Source organism: Orbicella faveolata, unplaced genomic scaffold (genome assembly GCF_042242905.1).
Source record: "Orbicella faveolata isolate gen_17 unplaced genomic scaffold, um_ofav_v1 contig_47, whole genome shotgun sequence".
NCBI classification, from domain to species: domain Eukaryota; kingdom Metazoa; phylum Cnidaria; class Anthozoa; order Scleractinia; family Merulinidae; genus Orbicella; species Orbicella faveolata.
The window spans coordinates 1,674,736-1,696,956 of NW_028301577.1; the positions used below are offsets into that span (position 1 = coordinate 1,674,736).

The following is a 22,221-nucleotide window of genomic DNA, read 5'->3' on the forward strand; positions in this document are numbered from 1 at the left end:
AGTTTTAAGTACCAATAAAAATACCAATTGATACCCAGTAAAGTTGTTTGCGTTTTGTTTACATCCAGGTTTTTTATCGCAAAAGTTTTTATTTACTTTAGGAAATGCCCCTGTGTTAATTAGTAGAAATTTTACAAACAACATCCACAGACAGTTAAAGCGCGCGCAGCCCAGTGTTAAAGAAAAGCTGTGGATAAAAACGCTGCACGACTCAGCGGCTGCACCCCAACCTTTTTCTCTTGGCACACAAGAAAACAAATTCTATTTCTTTCACCAAATGAACGATCGAAATAATTTTCACTGTTTCGATGGAGTGATAGGCGCGGCATTCTCCTCCCCAGAGCCTCCGTTTCTTTTAGTCATGTGATCGACTTTTAAAACGACCAGCACTGGGGACAAGAATGGAGGCCGCGCCGCGCGGTGCTCGGGATATCATTGTGTCGTGTTCTCGAACAAGGTGTTACAAGCGACTTCTAACTGGTAATAAGACGCGTAATATATCTTTCTCATTTTAAACCGAATAAAAAGACTGATGCATTTGCCCATATTCACTATCGTATTGTGAAATAGCAATTTTGAAAGGTTGCTTGTAAACAGTACAAGAAATTGGTTTTTTGGTCATAGGTGCATCCACATTAGTTTTTGGTGTCGTGTGTACTTTCAGCACACGCGACTTTTTAATAAACCTTACAGCTAGAGATATTCACAATTTTTTACCAATTTAATGGACTGTGTGAGGGGAGAATTTGCCAGTATTCATAATCATAAAAAAGCCAACAGTTAGCAGTCAAGTGAAAGTCCAATAACCATAGTAACCACCTGTCTATCTGTATTATCGTGTAACACCTTGTACTGAGAACTACCTGAGTTGTAAGTAGTTAATATTTACGAGCAGAATAACTGACTACCTATGACGAAATAGCCTAGAACAACGATGAGCTCACTGGCAGCCAATAGCAGTTTAGGATTACTAAACGAAATATTAGATTACTTGTTTAGAGTCTAGCATAAATACAGGTGTTTTGTAAATTGTTCTTCGGTTACGCTCCCGGTGGTGGGACGCCGGATACCACCATCCCGTATTGGTTACATTCGGGTTACGTTCTGATATGAGTACGGCAGTGGATTAAACTCTACAGTTGGACCCAAGTAACTGCGTATTCTCTGTCTTCCCGTTGGATTGTTTTGCTGTAACAGATCCCGAGTCCTCTAGGAGTCTGACAAAGTCCGTCGCTGCAAGCGTGTTTCCCTCTGGATTGTTGTAACAAGGATAACAACTTAAGCGGCCCAAAAACCTGTTACCACAACTGACTAGTAGCTAAAAAGGTCTAAATATCAACAAAACATAAAATAAAATTGTTTTCTTTCAAAATGCATGCCCCCATTATGCACGATACTCTACCCATACTATGCTCCAAAATATGCGGGCATAATGTGTTACGTCTTAGTCCTTAAAACTTTTACGTTGATTACTCGTCTTTCTCACCTCGAGAGAACTGCGGTCGTTTCGCCCGGAAGTGAGTTCGCCCGAATCCATTCGCTGGAACGGATGGTCGGTTGGCCTGGACTGTCAGCTCCGTAGTCAGTGGATTAAAAAACGAGAGCTGGCATATTTTTTGTATATTTGTTTCATTTTCCCCACAATGTTCCGAAATGTTGTCTTTTTCGCTCGTTTAGTTTAAAGAAAGAAAGCTTTTAAACATATCGTTCTTGAAACTTTCAGTCCGAGTGAACAGACTTACAGTCCTTGTAGTCCGGGTGAACTGACATCGGGCGAAACGAGCGGTTACCTCTCGAGATATATATAACTAGTCTTCTCGCTATGCTTCACATTTCAAGTGTTTGCATTAAAACGTCGTTGTACACAGTTTGAATTAAGCATTCTCTTTGTACGCATTTTTTGTCCGAGATTCGATTGTGCATGAAGCTGCCGTATCTGTCCAACAGTTTTCATTTCACCGCTTTGCGCTGAATTGATTTCTTTTTTCTGCACTCAGCTTCAATTTTCTGCACTGTTCTGACGTACCCTTAGCCAATACGAGAGCGCAGAAATTGTTGCTTGTAAATTATTAGGAAAAAAAATCTAGTCTTTTAACTGCGAGATGGCGGCTCTCTCGACAACATAGGCTAAGGGGAACTGAAGATGGCTCGATTTATACTACAGAATGATTATCCGTCCGGACAGATCATCTGGTCCTTATCTGAGTAAAATCCACTTCAAGTTATATTTCATGTGTGGTATCGGTCCTCAAGTTTGGACACACTGTTTGCCTTGTTGTTGTGACTGATCGATTAGTCCCAGCTCTCTCGTTCCTTGATAAATTCATCTATTTTAGAGAAATAATTCAGCTTCACCATCTCCTGCCTAGCCGTCTCCATATCCCCTGAAAAGAAAGAAAATGATTAAAGAGTGCATCTATTGATGGTACTTAATTCCTTGATTTGTTGTTTGAAACTTGCAGCTGTTCACATGCGCACATCACTTCATTGAAACATGTTGAGATTTTTATGTCGCATGGTGGACAAATTCCTTTATGTATGGGTTATTGACCAAGTGTGAGGTCAACATGGCTAGATATTTGCCAAGTTCTTTTCTGCGTGTTTATGGACCGAGACGGAGTCGAGTCGCAAAAAAAGAACGAGGCCAATATCCAGCCATCTTGACCGAACAAGCTTGGTCAATAAAGGATTTATTATATGGCTTTTGGGGAAATTTTTCTTGCGGGACACAGTGGGTAGTTCCGAGCGGGCAAGATAGCTCCATCCTGCCCGCTCGGGTAGCCAATCACAGCGCAGGATTTGATTCATCTTGCCCGCTCACGGAGCTAGCCATGTAATAATGAGTGTTCTTGGGATTTGACTAATCCAGTAATATTTCTAAATCTTCCTCAGAACATCGGGGAAACAAGTACGGACATGTTTACAGGCAGGGAGGGTACCCCTGCTAACCGGGCTACCTCGGCTAGAAGGGTTGACACACAGCCCGCCTTTACATGCAACTCACCTAACTGGGGCAGTGAGTGGGCTGCGTGTGCTATCTTTTGAGCGGCCACTAAGCACAACAAACAAAATGGCCGACCAAAGAAACTTTTTGGTGGCAAGTTTAATTTTTTATCGCTCATTTCACTAGTGGCCTCTTTTCAGTGTATAGGACTGTTGTTAATGGTAACGATGAAAAAATTCACCTTGCGCTGCCACGTTTTTGCCGTTTATCTCACCTCGGCTAGCCCGGATAGCCCAGGACGAACCGTTTACATGGTAAAAAGCTGTCCCGCCTAGCCGGGTGTCCCGGGCAAGTAGACAGGGTCCCCCGGGTAGGTGGGCTACCCTGTCTAGCATGTAAACACTACAATGCGTTTTCTAAAGAAACGTATGAGAAGTTAGCCCCTACAGGGTAGCTCGGTTTCGCCGGGTAGCCCGGTTAGCCAGGACACCCTCCCCCCATGTAAACAGGCCCCAAATGTTCCCATTATGTAGACGACCAGCACTAGCCACTACATAATAAAAACTCGATGGGAACACAGAAAATGTTTCTGTTTCTTAAATAACGTATGTTTTATTTTGAAAGGTAGATGTTCTGCATGCACAAGGCTTTACAAACACACGGTTATCAAGTCACAATGCAAAAAAACAGCCGTTTATTCTTGCTTGGTTTCCCGCAGGAAGGAGTAAGTGATCAGAAGGGACTGATTCCATGTGACTGTTAAATCTTTTTAGGTTGAATTCATTGTAGTGGGAGGCAATTTTTGTGTCTGGATGAAAGCTACAGGATTTTTTCATCAGGAACCTTCATGATGCACTCTCAGGTCACACAAGTAACAATGTGACTGAAGCTGTCAATTAAGACATTAACTCACTCTCTGTCATGAGATTGTCAGGACAGAAAATGTGGAGAGGTGGAAAAAATAGAAGGTTTGAGCTCGCAGGACTATTAACAGTAGACAGTTCTAAAACAAAAACAAGGAAAAATAAATAATGCAACATCACTTTGCAGTGTTTCCTTCCTTCAAACTACGTCACACTTCTCTCCAATCACAAGCACACTTGTGTATGCTCACGCCATTTTTTTTTCGAGTGAAGATTTCCTATTGGAATCACTCTGGGTGCTTCTACAAAGTCTGATTGGCAATTCAAGTAAATTATCAAATTTCCCAATTAAAAGAGGGTCTGAGGGTCTACACTGACATGTTAATAAAAATCATTACTATTAGGTGGTTTGAGACCAAAGCAAAATAAAATGTTGTGGTTACCTGTAAGCATTAATCAAGACTCAATCAATACAAAACGTTAAATGGTATAATGCTAACACTTTTTCAAAGTTCTCAAATAGATTTATTCACCTTTCTCAAAAGCACTTGAAACATTTTTAAGGCACTCCTTCAGATCTCCTGAAAAGAAAATATAAAATTTATGGCTATATAGCAGCAGAACAAAGAGACAAAACAGGTGCAATGGACTGAATGAAGGGCAAACTAACAGACAACAGTTTTTCCTTCGGTGAACATAATGATCCATACATTGGTTTATACAGGAAAGAAGGATGTTTACTCTGACTAATGAATCCCTCATTAATGGACAATAGACCACTGCTCTCTATCACTCAACTTATTTAACACTTGCAGCCTCTCTGTACTGTAAATAACTTGCCCATGTAAATAATGAACATCAAAACTAATTATTAAGTGGCTTAAGAATAATTTCCAACCATTTTTGGATTACCGGTAAAATTCAAAACATGAAGTTAGTGGCCTTTTACATCAAAAGGTACATGAGAACATTAAAAGGTATTTGCATTAAAAGGTACATGAGAACAGTTACCAGTATTTTCAATATAGACTTCCTTTGCTTTCTCCTCATCTGATGAAATTTGTTCATATTTTTCCATTATTGCATTCAAGAATTTTACATCTGTCGATGTTGCCTCATCTTCTGTAACAGGTACACCATTTAAATTTAACTACAAGAAAACAAATTCAAATTAAGAAATAGCATTTTAAGACAATACCACTCTTTCAAGGGGGGGGGGGGGGGGGTAGGGGAAGGCAGGGGGGCATTAGGTTAAACATTTTTTTTACTCAACTTCTAACAACTGTCCTACCTTTCCCACCTCTTCAAATAACATGTGAATGATTAGGAATAAACATTCTCATTACAAAGGTGTGTTTTCAAATGTATCCAAAATTCAGGATTAAGCATGTGCTATTAAAGTACTAATAAAGTTACTTACAAGATACAGGCCTCTCTTGAGTGGCTTTAGAAGAGTATGGTAAGCTTCATTTACCAGCGATGACTGCTCCTCAGATAAGCTTTTCTCATTCTGTTAAGGTTAAAACATTGTCAATATTGACAGTAATAAACTACATACTACCGTGTGGCAAGAAATCTTTGTATCCTGAGTTTAATTTTTATGGATCAATAATTTCTTTGTATTTTTGGGAATTAATTTTTGCAATTGTAAATAAATAAATAAAATAATATAAAATAAATTACAATATTTAGAGAGGAAGCCATATCAGCCTCAGCTGGTTTTCATGCAGGTCCTCTCTCCTGATCCAATTGGAAATTAGAGATGTTGGTTTTTGTGGAGGGAGGAAAACTGGAGAAACTGGAGAAAAACCCCCAGGGTAAGGCAAGCACCAACAACAAACTCAACCCACGTATAGCACCAATCTGCAGTCGAACCCGGACCACACTGGGGGGGAAGTGAGCACTCTCACTACTTTGCCATCCCTGCTCCCTGAAAAATCACAACATTGACATCCATCATTGGAGTTTTGAGAACAGAGAGGAATGTTCAAGAGCAGACTTCTTAAAGAAAAGCTAAGGAAGATGACCTGTAATTTTGTAAGGGATAGGGGATCCAAACTAAAAACCTTTCTGTGGAAGGGGTATAGAGATTTTCTGTGACAGAGTTTTTGCAGGATTAATCAGCATCCCCATCACTACACCATTCTTGTCCCAAGGACAAAACCTTATTATCTCAGGTAATTTTCAAAACTTTAAAATTGTAACTTAGCTTTGAAATTCAGGACAAAATGAAGAATCTTACACATTCTTCATTCTTAATGTGGTTTCTTTTGTTTTATTGCCCTGGGATCTGAGAAGGCACCAAGTTTGTAATTTCAACATTTTGAAAACAACCTTCATGTAAATTAATCTTCATAACATAGAATACCTTTGACAGGTCACTAAATTTATCAGGATGTAGTTTCCACTGTAGTCTTTTATACTCCTCTGCCAGCTGTGTTGTGTTGATGTCAAATGTTTTGGGGCTACATCAAGAGAATAACATTATTGTCAACATATCATTACCTAGTACAAGGAGCATCAATGGAAATTCCAAGGAGATGGGACTTTAGAAAGTCAAAGTTTTCAAGGGCAAGTATGAAGTATCCAAAGTGGTTAGGGGTGTTCAGAGGTCTACAACCTCTCCCATCCCAACCCCTCCCCCCCCCCCCCCCAAAAAAAGAAAAGTTTCTAGAGGAGTGGTATGAGTATTTTCTGGAAAACATTTTTTTGAGCGTTTCAACAGGATTGGTGCAGATTTGAACCACTAAATGACTTCCTTGATGCTTGCAGTGGTGGTGGTCCCCCCCCCCCATCAGCAGCAGGGGGGTTGGCTGATGTGACACACAAGTCATCAAATAATCGCTTTCACCTGTTCAGCAGCTCAAAATACGTTGCTGTCTTTGATGGCCTTTGAATTATGTTACAAGAAGGACAGAAGAACTCCACTGCTGATTTGAGTATAGCGCTGCACTTCCAACATAGTCTGTCCTTCGACCGACGCTTGCTTTTCGCGCTGCTAGCATACTTGTTGTATTGTCCCGTAAGTAGCCATGCGTTTCTTGACCGAGAAATCGAATTATTCATGGTTCCCGTTGGAAAGAAAGCGGCGATCTTTGGAATAAATCTTCTGCCAAACATACTGTGTAGTGCTTATTATCACCTCGCACATATAAGCTCAAACTTCCAACAGTAACACCGCAACTGCGCTGTGCTGAAGGCAAATTACATCACCCTTTGTTGGGGACATCATATGTATTGGTACACAACGCACCTAATGAATCCAGTCTGGCCTGGCTCCAAAGGTCAACAAAGATGGCGACAACGATGTCACGAAAAATAATATCTTCTTTTACTTCTCCAAAAAGTTACATTTTCTGTGTTTTGCCTCGACTAACAAGTGAAAGGATCATAAGACCACGAAGGCATGTATCAAATCTCGCTAAACTTCCTGAAACGCACGAAATGCTTAGGAAAACATGTCGGGATTTCGCAGATAATGAACTCGTCCCTATTGCCGCGAGTCTGGATAAAGAGCACAAATACCCAGGGGAGCAGGTAAAGAACACGACATGCATGTTCTTGTCATTTATACGGCAATACTTGAGTAATCACGTCAACGTTGTGGTTAGTGATTTTTGATATGGGCCGAACCACAATAAATTACCCAGTCAGATAGGTAGTTAGGTAAAGTCTGTATACGAGCCGTGGCCCATCAGGCCGGAGCTTTAGTGACCTTGTCTCTGAAAAGGCAATAGTTTGGTACCACCCCCAACCCACCCCTTACAGCAACCTAACCCAACCTCTTCAGCCATCCACACTAGAGGCAAATGGGCAGGAAGTCTATAGGCAGCAGAAAATATGAATAGGAAACAGAACTCGCAAGGTGGCTAGGACAGGAGAAATAGGAAAGAGTTTCAAATCATTTATCACATGTGACATGTAAAGAGCTCAAAGAGTTGGTAGTCAGGGTGGTGTGGTAGGCAGGATGTCCAGAACCCTATCAGTCAGTTTTACCCCAAAGTAATCCCCAGTGGTGTTTCATTTAACTCTAAATCTACATGGAAATTGATGAGGCTCTGTCCAAAATTGCATTAAAAAGGTCAAACAAATTGGACAACTGGGCCTGTTGTCAATGGAAGTTCCAGAATCATTAGGAGGTTCAGGATTGGATTATCTGGCATATGCCATAGCAATGGAAGAAATCAGCCGGGGCTGTGCGTCAACAGGAGTCATAATGAGTGTAAATAATGTAAGTATGTAGCATTATATAAGAAACTCTTAATGGAAATGACATTTTCTTTAGACGAAAGTTTAGAGACCCTTTACAGATGCGAACTGTGCAAATTAGGTTCTGTCTAGATCTCTAAGAGTATAGTATGAGGCATACTATGTGATCTCAATGAAAGGTAAAGTCTGCATACAAGCCAAGTGGCTTATCAGGCCGGAGCTTATCCCGGTTTCAGTAGCATGAAGTGACCAGGAGTATTTCTACTCCCCCCTGGATGGGATGCTAGTCCATTGCAGGGTCACCCCCAGCATTAAATTCGTCAGTACCCATTTATACACTTGGGTGGAGAGGCACTGTGAGAGTAAAGTGCCTTGCCCAAGAACACAACACAATGTCCCCGGTCAGGGCTCAAACTTGGACTGCTCGCTCCGGGGTTGAGCGCACTAACCATGAGGCCACTGTGCATCCCACAGATGTCAATGAAAGTGTACCAAAAAAAGAGAGAAGAAAGAAAACAATATTTAGTCATTGTTCTTTGGTGAACTTATAATCTGTAACATATGTGATGGGTGTCACTGGTAAGGAAACATGCTCTAGGTTCTTTTAACCAGAGCCTGTTAATAATATGCTATCTTGTCATGCCTGTACACTTAAGTCCAACAGTTGACGAAATCATGAAGAACCTTGATTTATTATACTGATCTATTTTCAGTCTCTTTACCTTGGTCCTATACTAAAGTATGGAACAGATGAGCAGAAGAGAAAGTGGGTGACACCTTTTTGCTCTGGTGAAAGAATTGGCTGCTTTGCTCTCAGTGAACCAGGTACCTTGAGAAATAATTTATTTTGTTTACCATGCATTTAGTGCTTGATCGTCAAGAGAAAAGCTTTATTTGTCCTCAACTGCAACTATCAACTTCTCAGGACAAAAGGTTTAATTAGCAGGAAAATTGTTCTGCACTTGTGTTGTTAACTTCTAAACATATCATAGCCATTCTCTGCAAACAAATGTATATTTTTCGTGTTTCTACCTTAGCATACATGTATTCAGTTGTGAGTAAATGTGATTCTAACATATATATTTGTTCATAATTCTGGGATCCTGATGTCTGTGTGCATTTAGAAGTGGATGCATATGGATGTAATCTTGAGTAGCTTGTGGCATAGCCGAGAGAATCACTAACTTCTCATTACTCAAGTGCTCTCCAAATTCCCACTTGCATCCATTAACTTCCCTAATGGGTGTTAAGAGAGCAATATGAGAAGCATAACCTTGAGTAGCTTGTGGCATAGCCAAGAGAATCACTAACTTCTCATTACTCAAGTGCTCTCCAAATTCTCACTTGCATCCATAACTTCCCTAATGCACAACTAAAAATACAAACCATTCTTCTATATCATGGCAGCAACAGGGATTGGGATTTTAACTGCCTAGGTTCTTTATGCTCAGAGGTTGAGTTATTTGCTGGCAACAACAAGCCATCAAGCTCATCTCATCTATCTTTAAGAGAGACTTATCTTTGATCCTAATGTAACTTAAATGTTTATGTTTACATTTAAGACAATGGTAGTGATGCTGGTGCTGCTAAGACCACTGCTAGGTTAGAAGGAGATCACTGGGTTTTAAATGGAACAAAATCTTGGATCACTAACGGCTATGAAGCTGATGCATCAGTAGTGTTTGCGACAACTGACAGGTCAAAGAAACACAAGGGAATCAGTGCATTTATTGTACCCAAACCCACTGAAGGGCTGACACTGGGAAAGAAAGAAGATAAGTTGGGAATAAGAGCTTCTTCTACATGCTCTCTTATTTTTGAAAACTGTTGCATTCCAAAAGAAAATCTTCTAGGAGAGCCAGGTTTTGGTTTCAAGATAGCAATGGTCAGTAAACTTTACACTTTTTATTTGTAACTTTTTTTTTTGTGGAACATTTCATGTGGATAATGCCAAACTGTCAGTCATGAGAGTGTGCTATATATTGACTAATTGTTTGACCCTCAAACAGAAAGGAATGCCAGTAATGTATATTTCAGTAAAATAAGACTGGAGGTGTCATATTTAAACCGTTCCTCCTTTTATAACTCTGCCAGTAATGATTATGTTACTTAGCCATAGATAGAAATGCATGTTCTATTGACAGCTTTGGTTACAATTGCTATGTGCCTTTACCATGAGAGTGCAGTGGTTAATATGTAGAGTTATGTGCTCGGCATGTTCTGACAGTTACTTTGTAATTTTGCACGAGTTTTAAACATAATTATAGCTAAACAAAATGTCCAAACCATTCTACCACATTCTCTGATTTTTATAATCAGGAACTTGACAGTCCCTTTCCAATGCCTTTTTGTACATTAAGTATTCTCAGTACAGGATGGTGTTTGTTTTACTTCCTTTTTCAGGGCACACTTGATGGAGGTCGTATTGGTATAGCAGGTCAAGCATTAGGCATAGCTCAGGTATTTTGGTTTCTTTTTTTTTTCATTCATATCTTGCATCCAGCATTGAAAAAGCTATAAACATGATGGATGAATGTTTTAGCTGAATGTCACTTGTTCTCTCCAGATAAGTGGCATGCAATGTTGTTACAACTTACCTTGACAAATGCCAAACAATCATAGAGATGTCTTTATTTTAGGCTGCCTTGGATTGTGCCATTGACTATGCACAAAATAGATCTGCCTTTGGTCAGCCAATTGCTAGCCTTCAAACAATTCAGGTATTACCCCTTTTCCAACTTGTGCATCATTGGTTTATTTGGTATGTTTGTTTGTTTTTGCATTTTATTGACTGTCCTTACACCATACACTATAGATGAAGCTGGCAGATATGGAAGTTAAGTTACAAAGTGCAAGGCTACTGACTTGGAAAGCCGCAATGCTGAAAGATGCAGGGGAGAACTTCATTAAGGTACTATGCATGAGTAAAGTTGATTTGAGTCATCGCATGTGGATGTTTACAATCAGGACTGAACCATTCCTTAGGTGATCTTTGTTTTTCTTCATTGCATTACAAGGAGTGTTAGGCCTAGACTTGCCACAAGTCGACCTTGGGACTTTTTGACCTTTTCTTAATCCTTGACTCTTTGAGCGACAAAGTCGCGAGGGCGAGTACGAGTGACGTAAGTCGCGAGAGGTCGTCCTTTCCAACGGCGAAACTGACAGGCCAGGAAAGAATTATTGGAAAGGACTTTTAGAAAGTCTATGTTAGACCATAAAATTAATGTTAATGAAAATTTCATTTAGCTATGTTAATCACAACTTTTCTTTTGACAGGAGGCTGCAATGGCAAAACTTGCAGCATCTGAAGCTGCAACATATCTTTCACATCAGGTATTCCCAATTTTTCTATTACCTTTCAATGAAAGACTCGTCTATAACCCAACCACCAAGCTGCCTGTCACCAAATAAGTTAAGCAACTCAGACTTTGAATTGGCCACAAAATTTCCATGGTCAGACCCATATAACCCTCTTTCATTTCAAGCTCTAACTTTGGATTCCCAGTATAGATTTGAATACAGTTCCTTTCAATGTAGTTCTGAGAATTTGGTTGTACATCTACCCCATCTCCCCAGATGATGGTTTTCTGTAAGACCTTAGATTAAACTTTTTCTCTATCTCATATTTTCTGGTTTGCAGAACTTTTTTTCTTATGTAAGCCTCAAATTGACGGTGACTGAAGCTTCAACAAGAATTAAAACTGCATCCATTTATTAAAAAGTGTTTTTTTCCCTAGTGCATCCAAATCCTTGGTGGTATGGGATATGTCACTGACATGCCAGCTGAGAGGTACTACAGGGATGCCAGAATCACCGAGATTTATGAAGGAACAAGTGAAATTCAAAGACTTGTAGTTGCTGGAAGACTTTTAAAAGAATATAGCCAGTGATAATTTTAATCTTGAAATCCTTGCTAGACTTGGTGTCGCATTTTATTTATGCATGCCTCAAACCTAAATTGTACATGAAGTTTCTCAAACTTGACGACAGTGTTATTGACAAACCAGCTAAGTGGGATTTTCATTTTGAGGTGCCAAAATTTCACTCTCGACTTACAACTTTATAAATCAATGAAGATGTTTGACCACAACAGACATAGTTTTCAGAAACAGTTTTGGATATCTTCTTTTAAAGAATGCGGTATAATGTATTGTAGTTTACAGATTAATGATTGAGCAAAGAACTTCGAATGTACGGCAATTTAGTTGTCACTAATAGAACTGTCACTGACAGATCAGAGGATGGCAACTGTATTGCAGACAATTAGGATGGTGCCATAGTATAATATTTCGAAAGCAAACACCAGTTGAGATACATGTATTTTATGTAAAAAATATTTGGTTCAATGATGTACATATACAGTTCCATCCTAATGTAATTGTTTATGTACACTTCACAAATAAAACACATGTAAATAACTATGTTGTATTAACAAATCTTCTTTTTGATAGTCTTGCTTGTGAAACAAATAAAACAAAAACAGGTGAGAGTTAACATGTTTGTGTGGTTGAGGATATGAGCGACATCTAGCAGACAAAAACTAGTTGTGCTCACTATGTGAGCTGGGTACACCTTGTAGTAAGAACTCTTGTGCAGCCTCTCTGGCTGATTTCCAGTAATGCAGCTTAATGTGTACTTGTATTGTCAGTGGTGGCAGAGGTGTGGCATCTTCCTCATCTTCCAAGCTTTCTTCATGTTTGTCTTTTTCTTTTCCTTTCTTGTCATCCTTGCTTGACTTCCCCCGGCTAGCTTTGCCCTTTCCTGGAGTAGCTGCTCGCAGGTTGCCTTTGGATGCTTTATCAGCAGGATCTACGAAAAAACACAAAAGACTGTTAGTAAGAGATGGAGATTCTTGAAACTACTATGCTAAAACTATTCACATTAACTAACGTACAGCCTCACAAGGATAACATATACTGACCTTTATTTGTCTTCTTTCTTTCACTGATATCTGACTTGGCACCAGACCCTCCATCTTTCTTGTCACTATCCCCAGTCTCTTCTCCTCCTTCACAGACACACTCTGTTTCAACTTCAAGTTCTCCTTCTAACAATGAAGCCAAGGGAACTTGACAGGAACCAAGAATTGAATGTGTTCGTGGAAGCTCAAACAACTCTATGTCTTCCTGTTTATTTCTCTTGCCTTTTCCATCCTTGACCTAGAAAGAGTGAATAGTTTTGAAACATTTCAGAAGAGACTACCTGCATGTACATTTACGTTTAAACATGGAGAGGGATTTCATATTTTTAGTCTATTCTTAATAACAACATATTGTGGTCCATTTAAGTGGAATCATGTTGGTCCACAAACCTTGTCCTTTCCCTTTCCTGAATCTTTACGCTTGTCCTTGCTTGGAGCTTTTTGTATCTTGCTTCCTGGTCGGCCTTATGAGTGAAAACAATTGCAAGAAACTTTTACACAGTGATTACTATCATAAATTAAATATTATTCTTTACAACCACTTGCAAGCATCATCAAACTTGTCATATCAGCAAGAGCCATGGTTCTTTCATGTTCTATGGAGTTCAAAGCAGTTTTTTGAGCCTGCCACTGCATGCTGATGAGTCCTAACAATAGCTACCACACTGCTGTGTACAGTCATACTGCTTTGATCCAGTCATTGTATCTGCAAAGTACTCTCTGAAATAATTTTGTAGCTTACATAACAAACAGTTGGATTCTGCTCAAAATAGCAGCAGCTTTTACTTTTTGCTGAGGCTGGCGGCTTGGTTTCCATATTCTGTAGTGCATTAGGATCCTCCAAAACATACATATGTTTGGTTTTTATCACAGTAAAATGAATGCCATCTTGAATAAAGTCCCGCAGTGGGACCAGTAGACGTGTGTGAAAGTTCTTGTTGTAGTCAAGTTCTATCCCGTCTTCATTCCACGGCATGCTTCCTGTTACAACTGCTTGAAACAGACCTATGCAGAGAAACATCTTTGTGATGACTAACTAGCTGCTTGAAAATAGTATTCTGTGTATTGTAAGTTGTATTATTTTGTTATTAACGACTACTTTATTATCTGCTATATGCTAATGCTGCTTACGGTCACATGACTGTGTCTGTGAAAATTTCCAAAAATTGGATGAAGGTCCACAATACACTGTAAGCTCACTGTGCAAATCATTTTAGCCCATTCTAGCCCATTCTGCATGAATAATTCAACAGTTGCAGGTTGGCGATGTAAAATTTCAGATGCAAATCTGATGTGAAATTCTGGTAAGTGAACTTTTTTTTTCGGTGTTTACATGGAAAATAAAAATGTTCAAGCCATAAAAGTACTGTGAAAAAATGAGAGAGTACATGGAGATTTCATATAATCTGCAGAGGTGCACTTTTCGAGCATAAAACCCTCATACATGATTTTTGGCACTGCTTTGGTTAAAAGCTCTCAAAGTTATTAATGAATCAAATTATACACCCAACTTTGCTGTATACCAAGTATTGTTTAATTTGGGAGCAATAATTATCATTCCACTCCAAATGAGAAAGATCAGTTTATCGCTTTGGCAGCCATTTTGTTGACATTTTTTGTTTTGGCAAATGTTACCCCTCTTGTGAAAAACACTGGTCAGCAGAATCAGCACAAAAGAAAGTAACAACCCATTAACCAAGCTGGTGATTTTTTCCCCCAATTAACTGCTGCAACTCCCCTAGCAATGCTATCACTAATTCTACCCATTTGATCTATTTGTGAAGCGAGAAAGGAGCCATCAACCCAGCTTGAATTGCCCAATTGACTGACTCACCAGTATCTTGATCATCACCATTGTCAACAGTTCCTTCCTCTTGGCCATCACTGTTACAGTCATCAGCTATGATAGAGATGGTGGGTATTGACAGTGTAGGAGACTCACACAGAATAACTGTGGCTGCACTTTTGAGGAATTTAAATTCCACATGATACTTGTGTTCGGTCTTTGGGTAATCAGTGTTAATTTCTGGATCCTGTGGAAAAGTTGTGTGAAATACGAAGTAACAATTACTTCATATGAGTGATAAAAAAGTGTAATGACACCACTTTGTGGACTGATTATCATTTTCATCTGGCCATTACATGTTATTAACCCCAGTGGCACTCTCACTTTAAACACCATGGGATGCTCATTACAAAGTTTTCAAAAAAAAAAATAAAAAATAGACATTGTAACTGTCCAGTATTCAAGAACCACATGCCAGTTGCAAAAATTCCATTCCTGTTAGTATTTTCTTATTTACTTGCTGTATGCTTAGAGATGCCAACATTAAGCATCTGGTAGTACCCAATTTTTATCACGTCTTCATTAGTGCTATATAGAATTCCTCTCTCAGGTACATAGATTACCTTTATTAAATTTCATGCTTGTATGTAGCAATCTAGGTAGTGACAATTTATCTAGAACATATAACTAAAACGGTGACTATTTAAAGTAGGCGACAGCTTGGGTTTGATAAGTTGTCAAATCTAAGATGTCACAAGGAGGCAGCGTGGCTGAGTGGTTAGGGCGCCAGCGGGTTGAAGTCCCGCTTTGACCACTAAGCTGGAGTTGTTTCTTGGTAGACCCTAGTTAAACTCCTCTGTTATGCTTGTAAATAGCCAACTGGTCTGCCTCCTGCCAGTTGGGATTTTTAATAAAGTACTAATGTGGTGCCCTCCAGAGTTTTGCTACTGCTGATTAATATAGTGTACAGTGTTAAATCAAGACTTTATAATGTAATATAATGTACTTATCTATGTTATGTTGTATGTTCATTTGCATTATTTGTTTCATCACTTGGTTTCATTGAGCCTGAAGAGCCCCATTGGGGGAGTGGTCAATTGAGATTTAGCTCTTACTATGTTGACTGAGCAGGAGGTCTTTATGGGAGAATATTGACCAAGGTTGTGAGTACAGACCGAACGCAGTGAGGTCTGTGACTGAGGTCAGGAAGTTTGCTCATCCTCTTTACTTTTTGTTCTTGTCAGGCTTTTGGCACTGCCATAAATAAATATTGTTAGATGAAAATAGCCAATGATTTTGCATTTTTGTTTGCAACTTTCTCACTGCAAAACATTACCGGTCTAGACGCCGGTCTAGATGGGAAAATCTAGACCGCTTTCAATATCGATTTCAGCCAATCAAATTTGTGAATTTGGTAGTTCCCAGTCCTTGTGAGACAGAGCAAATAATAAATTTATTTATTTACTTATTTATCTCCAGTACTAGCTTTCTTGCAACCATCAAGGCTGCTGATATGCATTTTGTATTAATGTGGCCCTCCAGGGTTTTGCTAGTGCTGATTAATGTAGTGTACAGTGTTAAATCAAGACCTTATAATGTAATATAATGTACTTGTAAAGGTCAAAATCTAGCAAGTTGACCATCTCTAAGTAGGAAGCATTATGCCAGAAATATGAGTGTATTCACCTCAATTTCCTCAGGCATTCTAACACCTTTAATTGTCTTGATGGATATCATCATTTGAGCTTCATCCACTGGAACATCTTAAACAAGATGATCATTTATTACAGCAAATTACCACAATGACTGAAGAGACTTAACTATGTTTAATGAAATGTTTGGTGCATTAAAATGGCAGTGTCAACAAAAATCAAGTTTTACCACTACAACATGATAATATTTCAATATTATTTGTCAGGTCAGATACTAGGTCAGATACCCTGACCTGTCCTCCATTAATTTTAAATCATTACCTTTCAGTTTAGAAAGCCCTTTGAAGAAATGTTTCTCATCTGCAGAAATTCTGATATCATCAAGAATTGTTAGTTGACGAATTGAGTCAATTGTGTAACCACGGTAGCCTGGTACAAGCTAAAAAAACGACAAAGTTAAACAGAAGTAACAAGCTATTTCAATTTTAATATTCATTTACAACAGCACTGGTAACTACACTATAATTTGCAAATTTAACACAGACTAAATAGGGGTAAAACATGACCCTTTGTGCACACAACTTGTACAAAACTGCCTCTAACTTATGAAGAAGTTTCAAAAGTTCACAAATAAAATAATCTTCTGAAAAATAGTTAAGTTCTGATAGTCATACATGTTTTCAAAATAACTTCTGAGGATTATGCAACACTAAAGTGCTGAGTACTTTGATTATTGTCATCATCATTTATCTTTTTTGACTGTTGTTTCCCTGAAAATTAGATTTTAAAACTACACTTCTCTACTTACCAATTAGAGGGCAAATGATAAATGAATTCCCATGTGATCCAAATAAGGATTGGGAAACTTGAAGTGAGCAGATTTATAACTTTGAAAGAAATTTGCCTATTTCTGCCCTAAAAAATATATGAAAAGGTAAAAGGAAAAATGTCCTTGAGTACGTACCGCCAGTGGATTTCCCTGAAGGACAAGATTTTTCAGTTTAGGTAATGTCTTGAGCACATTGATGGTGTGGTATAGATCTGCAAGGTTGTTGAAGCTTAAATCCAGAGACAAAAGATGAGGCCTGAAACAAGCAAAGATGACAATTTATTTTATTAGTACATTTGAATGGGTCAAGTTATATGACACACAGATATAAGTAATAATGTACTAGCAAAGACAATTTTACGCTCTAGGACTTGAGTGTAGCCTGCAACAGACAAGCGCCCCATTTGTATGAAGAACGTTTTTGGCCTGGCCTAGACTAACCTAGGAGAATATGGGTGTTAAATGTCTGTTTACTACATTTCAAAAGTGTTAACTTTTATTTGGAACTTAGGACATAGTGTCTGAACTCTCTGATGATATTACTGCTTGACTTAAGTGAGATTCGTACCATGAAGTTGACTTCATGTGTCCTGTGATAGAAGAAATCAGATTGTAGCTGAGGCCTAAGTGAATCAGAGGTGGAGGGCACACACACAGAGCACTTATATCTGAAATTTGATTGGCTGCAAGTTCCAGCTCCTAAAAAAAAAAAATCACAATTACATTTAATTATTTGTAGAATCTCAGCTCATAATAGCCTATGTTATAATTTACGCATTATAACAGTTGACTGCATGGATCTGTAACATACCTGTAACCCTTTGGGAAGTTTCTTGGAGTCTATGTTTTTGATTAGATTTGCACTCAAAGTCAGCTGCTTAAGATTTTTAAGTTGAAGAAGTCCATCATCGATTTCTGTTACCTGGAATAAAAACTTGTAACATGATCTTGGGAATCAATATAAGAGGATTCTTTGAATAATAATGATATATAAAAATAATATATAAATATTACAAGTAAAAGAAAAATTAAAATCTACAAGATGTTAATAAACAAAATGTCATTCAGGGCTCGAGACTAACTTTTCAGTTTGGTAGCCCAGTGGCTAGTGACAGGTTTGATTCACTAGCCAAAACAAATTTTTCACCAGCCAGATACAGACATTTGCAAACATAGGTATCGATGTTATAATAATAGGTGCCGCTCAACAATGAAACCCGAAGTTTTCGCTTCCATGAGAAATTCCCACAGAACTTTAACTTCGCAACTAGCCACTGATTCCTTTCTCTCAAAATGCCGATTCACGATTTCTCATGAACACAACAATTCATTCCACTTTACAAGTTTCAAACATAGACATTGATATTATATAGGCATCATTCAAATTTTCAAACAACTGCAAATTTTTTAATTGTTTGAAAGCATACATAAACTCCAGATGTTGCGTGCATGAAACATGATCCCTAGAGTTCCACAGGATTTCATGCATGACTTATCATTAGCGGCAAGCAGTTTGTTTGTTGTTTGTCGCTTTTTCTAGGGAAAAAAACAAACAAAAAAGTTAATCATTCTTTCGTATTTTAGTAATTTAAAGTTCTTGTTTGGGCCAGTAAATTATATATGATACAGCCGATGTTTTAAATTCTGGACACTTTGACTTGATTTCGTTTTGTGAAAAATTTGAAATTAACTTTTTATTGGTTTCCTCTGGGCCTCCAGTGCTCACAAACTTTCATTTTCATTAGCCAAAATGGAATTTTTACCAGTCTGTGGCTAGTTGGCTACCGTTAGTCTTGAGCCCTGTCATTTATCCTAACCTTACTATTTTAATAAAGCAAGTAACCCATCTTGTCCTGCATATGATCTCACCTTTTTATCTACAATTCGAAGTGACTTGAAGAATTTTAGAATAAAGGCTTCTGTAAGTTTATCAGGTGTCTTGACAGCAATTTCACGCAAGCTCTCAGCTTCACTACTCCAGGTACAGTCCACATCATAAGGCAACTTCACAGCCAGCTCTTGGAGACTCTCAACTGTCTCTAGCTGGGCACTATGTTCTGTTCAGAACATTTAAAATCAAGATGAAGGGCACCTTTTACAGACTGAAGGTTTATAGGGTAGGGATTTTACTAGCTAAACTACAGAAAAGGGTTGGCAAATTAACTATTTTGCTATTTAAAAGACATGTTTAACATACCTATACATGTTTAACATATCTTAAACAAAGGCACCTTTAAGGTACAGCTGAAACATCTCAGTTTTAATGGGTTATGCAGTCCAGAGTTATAGTGAAAGGATGCAGCAGCCTACCCCAAGAAGGGTTTCCTTCGCTCCTGGAGCACTCCCATTGATGAGCTTTATAGATATGTGCTGCAGAATAGGGTATGGTTTATGAGGTTCTCTATCCTTAAATAGGGTTTCAATTTTGCCCCTGTTGGCATTGTGTTCTTGTTGTTATCCTTAGATAGGGTACTTAAATTGTATGAGCTAAAATTGCAGTGCATACATACCTGAAAAACAAATTCTATGCTTGATGCTTAACTTTCAAAATTATGATACAGAAATGAAATAAAGTTGACCCATTCACACCATTCTTAGTTTTGTTTTCCCCTTGAATAAGGTGCAATTTTTCAGGTTTGGGCCTTACATCAGGTATCAATTTTGATTTGCTTCATCCTCAAAAGGGTCATAGTTTAAACACCCTTTGCAGCACACCTTTTTTTGTTAAATATGATTATGTTGCAGTTCCTAGACAGTTATGTTCAAACGTTTGTAGTAGATGAACACAAAAACCACACAATAATAAATGGCGTAAAGGGGGCTTGCTGCTCTGCGATAGGTGTGACAGGCGAACTTCCATTGTGTGACCAACGCCTAAGTTATTCCCGCAGCAGTAAAACCCGCATTGGATCAGACAAGTCGGCTAAAGGGCAAAGCCTAGCTCTCAACGGCACTACGAGCTGAAACCTCCCGCCAGCATAGTGCTAGAGAGTAGACATTTGTGTTTTTCTCAAGCCTACTATCGGTTAGCCCAGTTTTGATTGTGGGGTGGATCGCTCTCAAAGAGAGAGAAGATCTGGAAACAAGTTTCATTCAAAAACAAATAAAAAATCTGAAGTTTGGTTATAAGAGTCACTGTATTGTAGTAAAAAATGACCTATAATTCAAAACTTAAGAAACCATTAGACCCATTAAATAAATCAATAGTTTCAAACCTGGAATTATTGCTGGTATAACTGCAGATGATGATCCAAGCTTCAAGGTACCTGTGCTCTTCAGGCTTACATTACTGCTCAAGTTTTGAGCTCGCTTAAGAAAAACAAAAGTCTTTTAGTATTTTACAATTAAAATGTTATATAGGCCTGATTCCACTAACAATCATCAGGGAAAAAAAATCATGAAACATGTCTTCAATGTTATTACATCCTAACATGTCTGCTATTTTCTCCATGCAGACGAAGTACCAAACAGCAAGTAAAATATTTAAGCTTACCCAACTACCATATCCACAAGGGAATTCTCGGATACATAAAGTATTAAGCTGCGAATGAAACGCGGCAGTAACATTAAAAGAACGGACCGTTTCAGCCATGTTATTTTCTGTCTATATTTTGAGTTTGTCCGCCATTTTGGTTGCCAACTAAAACACACGAGAGTGAGGCTCCCGTGGTTTGTTTCCAAGCAGTGGAAAAACAGAGAGGAATCTGGAACCTATTATTCGTTCCAATATGTCGGACGAGTTGTCTCGGACTCATGTTCATTGACCAAAATGACCGAGAAAAAAGACGGGTTTCTTCGAATTGGTGGCGATTCAGATTTCCAAGGTCGTAGTAATTCGATCTTTGGATGTCTAGACAAGCTTGAACCTGAGCAAAAGACTGAAAAGAGCGAAACAGAATCGAAACCATTTGGAGCTCGTGCACCAAAACGTGTTCCAGATCACGTTTTGCACCCAGAAAAATGGACAAAGTATAGTCTGGAAGAGGACGGAACTGAAAAGAACGTTGGTACGCTGACTGGTGATGCCTTAAACAGACATGCTGCTCTCTCTTTTATGGACGAAATTCGTAAAAGAAAGGAAAATTCCAACAGAAGTGTAGAATTAGAGTCCGACGTAGCGATGGCCGAGAAACACGTTTTTTCAAAATCGGCCATCAAACACAAAATGGAGGTGGATGAAATTCTCCCTAAGTCCCTGCTTGTTGATGGTGTCAATATCATGCCTGAGTATGTTATAGGACAATCTCCGGCTAAAACACCTAAAACACAGTTACAGGCTCATCCCGCGAAAAAGACATCTCACTCCCCAGGGGATGCAGTTTGCCTTGAACACTTAAAAGAACAAGACGCTTTAGAAAAGGGTATAGACATTGTATCTTCAGAGATCACAAAGCCGATCTCTGATTCTGCAGGAGAAGAGAAACAGAGAACAACGTTTACTAAAAGAAAGGTCAAGGCTCGTGGAGGACTGCGTGAGCACAAACCCTCAGAAGACGATGAATGATTCATGCAGCGTTACCCAATTACATCTGTATATTTCTTTCCCCGTGACAGAAATTTGTACCTGCTGGTCACTTAGAGAATGAAAGTTATATACACCTTGGAAGGTCTACATGTTAAGTAAATTATCTCACGTGTAGCTGTTGGTTTTCGTTTACATTAACAAGAAGCTTAAGAAAGGTTAAAACTGCAGTGTCTTTGCTCCTTAAAATAAATAGAAGCTTAAGAAGTTCACTGTATTGAGATGGAGTGTGCGAGTGTGCGGTTTTTGATGTTATGGTTGTTTTTTGATTTTTGAAATCTCCAGTTTCAAAATGAAAAGTGTAATTGAAGGTTTGTGTTTATGGTTTGTACAGAGAGTTGAATGATAATTGTTTGAGTGTTAAAAGTTGCAAAAATAGCTAACACCCACATACACATGCAGAAACTAGTCCACTTGACCACACATGCCAGAAAATGGCAGAATTTGTGGTGAAAATATAAAGAGGAAGGCAATTATTACTGTTGCAAATGCCAA

The 22,221-nt window shown here is 38.6% G+C and overlaps 4 protein-coding genes across 4 annotated transcripts; 2 read left to right on the forward strand and 2 right to left on the reverse strand.

Annotated features, from left to right (window-relative positions):
• Positions 1-69: 69 nt before the first annotated feature.
• Positions 70-7,094, reverse strand: LOC110056270 (iron-sulfur cluster co-chaperone protein HscB-like). Its single transcript, XM_020762732.2, has 6 exons — positions 6,659-7,094; positions 6,176-6,272; positions 5,228-5,317; positions 4,819-4,957; positions 4,341-4,388; positions 70-2,384 (listed from the first exon to the last, which is right to left on the reverse strand). The coding sequence occupies exons 1-6, from the start codon at positions 6,925-6,927 to the stop codon at positions 2,293-2,295; spliced, it is 735 nt and encodes a 244-aa protein (XP_020618391.1). The 5' UTR covers positions 6,928-7,094; the 3' UTR covers positions 70-2,292.
• On the forward strand, positions 7,081-12,437 carry LOC110056244 (short-chain specific acyl-CoA dehydrogenase, mitochondrial-like). Its single transcript, XM_089280207.1, has 9 exons — positions 7,081-7,344; positions 7,889-8,038; positions 8,730-8,841; positions 9,579-9,901; positions 10,420-10,476; positions 10,656-10,736; positions 10,832-10,927; positions 11,293-11,349; positions 11,754-12,437. Exons 1-9 carry the CDS (start codon positions 7,102-7,104, stop codon positions 11,904-11,906), a joined length of 1,272 nt encoding a protein of 423 aa, XP_089136333.1. The 5' UTR covers positions 7,081-7,101; the 3' UTR covers positions 11,907-12,437.
• Positions 12,323-20,830, reverse strand: LOC110056222 (leucine-rich repeat-containing protein 43-like). The gene is made up of 13 exons (XM_020762683.2): positions 20,698-20,830; positions 20,420-20,513; positions 19,074-19,261; positions 18,016-18,126; positions 17,773-17,903; positions 17,340-17,460; positions 16,697-16,814; positions 16,410-16,486; positions 14,772-14,970; positions 13,724-13,942; positions 13,328-13,401; positions 12,938-13,175; positions 12,323-12,825 (listed from the first exon to the last, which is right to left on the reverse strand). Exons 1-13 carry the CDS (start codon positions 20,794-20,796, stop codon positions 12,557-12,559), a joined length of 1,938 nt encoding a protein of 645 aa, XP_020618342.1. The 5' UTR covers positions 20,797-20,830; the 3' UTR covers positions 12,323-12,556.
• On the forward strand, positions 20,752-22,036 carry LOC110056290 (uncharacterized). Its single transcript, XM_020762746.2, has one exon. It carries the CDS (start codon positions 20,752-20,754, stop codon positions 21,706-21,708), a length of 957 nt encoding a protein of 318 aa, XP_020618405.2. The 3' UTR covers positions 21,709-22,036.
• The last annotated feature ends 185 nt before the right edge of the window (positions 22,037-22,221 follow it).

Coding starts and splice junctions, on each gene's coding strand:
- LOC110056270 (XM_020762732.2), bottom strand. CDS start 6,927: ATGTTTGGCAGAAGATTTATTCCAAAGATCGCCGCTTTCTTTCCAACG. Junction 5,318..6,175: donor AATTTAGTGACCTGTCAAAG/GTATTCTATGTT, acceptor TAACCTTAACAG/AATGAGAAAAGCTTATCTGA. Junction 2,385..4,340: donor TTCAAGTGCTTTTGAGAAAG/GTGAATAAATCT, acceptor CTTTCTTTTCAG/GGGATATGGAGACGGCTAGG.
- LOC110056244 (XM_089280207.1), top strand. CDS start 7,102: ATGGCGACAACGATGTCACGAAAAATAATATCTTCTTTTACTTCTCCA. Junction 7,345..7,888: donor ACAAATACCCAGGGGAGCAG/GTAAAGAACACG, acceptor TGCATTAAAAAG/GTCAAACAAATTGGACAACT. Junction 9,902..10,419: donor TTGGTTTCAAGATAGCAATG/GTCAGTAAACTT, acceptor TTCCTTTTTCAG/GGCACACTTGATGGAGGTCG.
- LOC110056290 (XM_020762746.2), top strand. CDS start 20,752: ATGAAACGCGGCAGTAACATTAAAAGAACGGACCGTTTCAGCCATGTT.
- LOC110056222 (XM_020762683.2), bottom strand. CDS start 20,796: ATGGCTGAAACGGTCCGTTCTTTTAATGTTACTGCCGCGTTTCATTCG. Junction 14,971..16,409: donor GAATGCCTGAGGAAATTGAG/GTGAATACACTC, acceptor ACTTTTCCACAG/GATCCAGAAATTAACACTGA. Junction 13,176..13,327: donor CAGGAAAGGGAAAGGACAAG/GTTTGTGGACCA, acceptor CACTCTTTCTAG/GTCAAGGATGGAAAAGGCAA.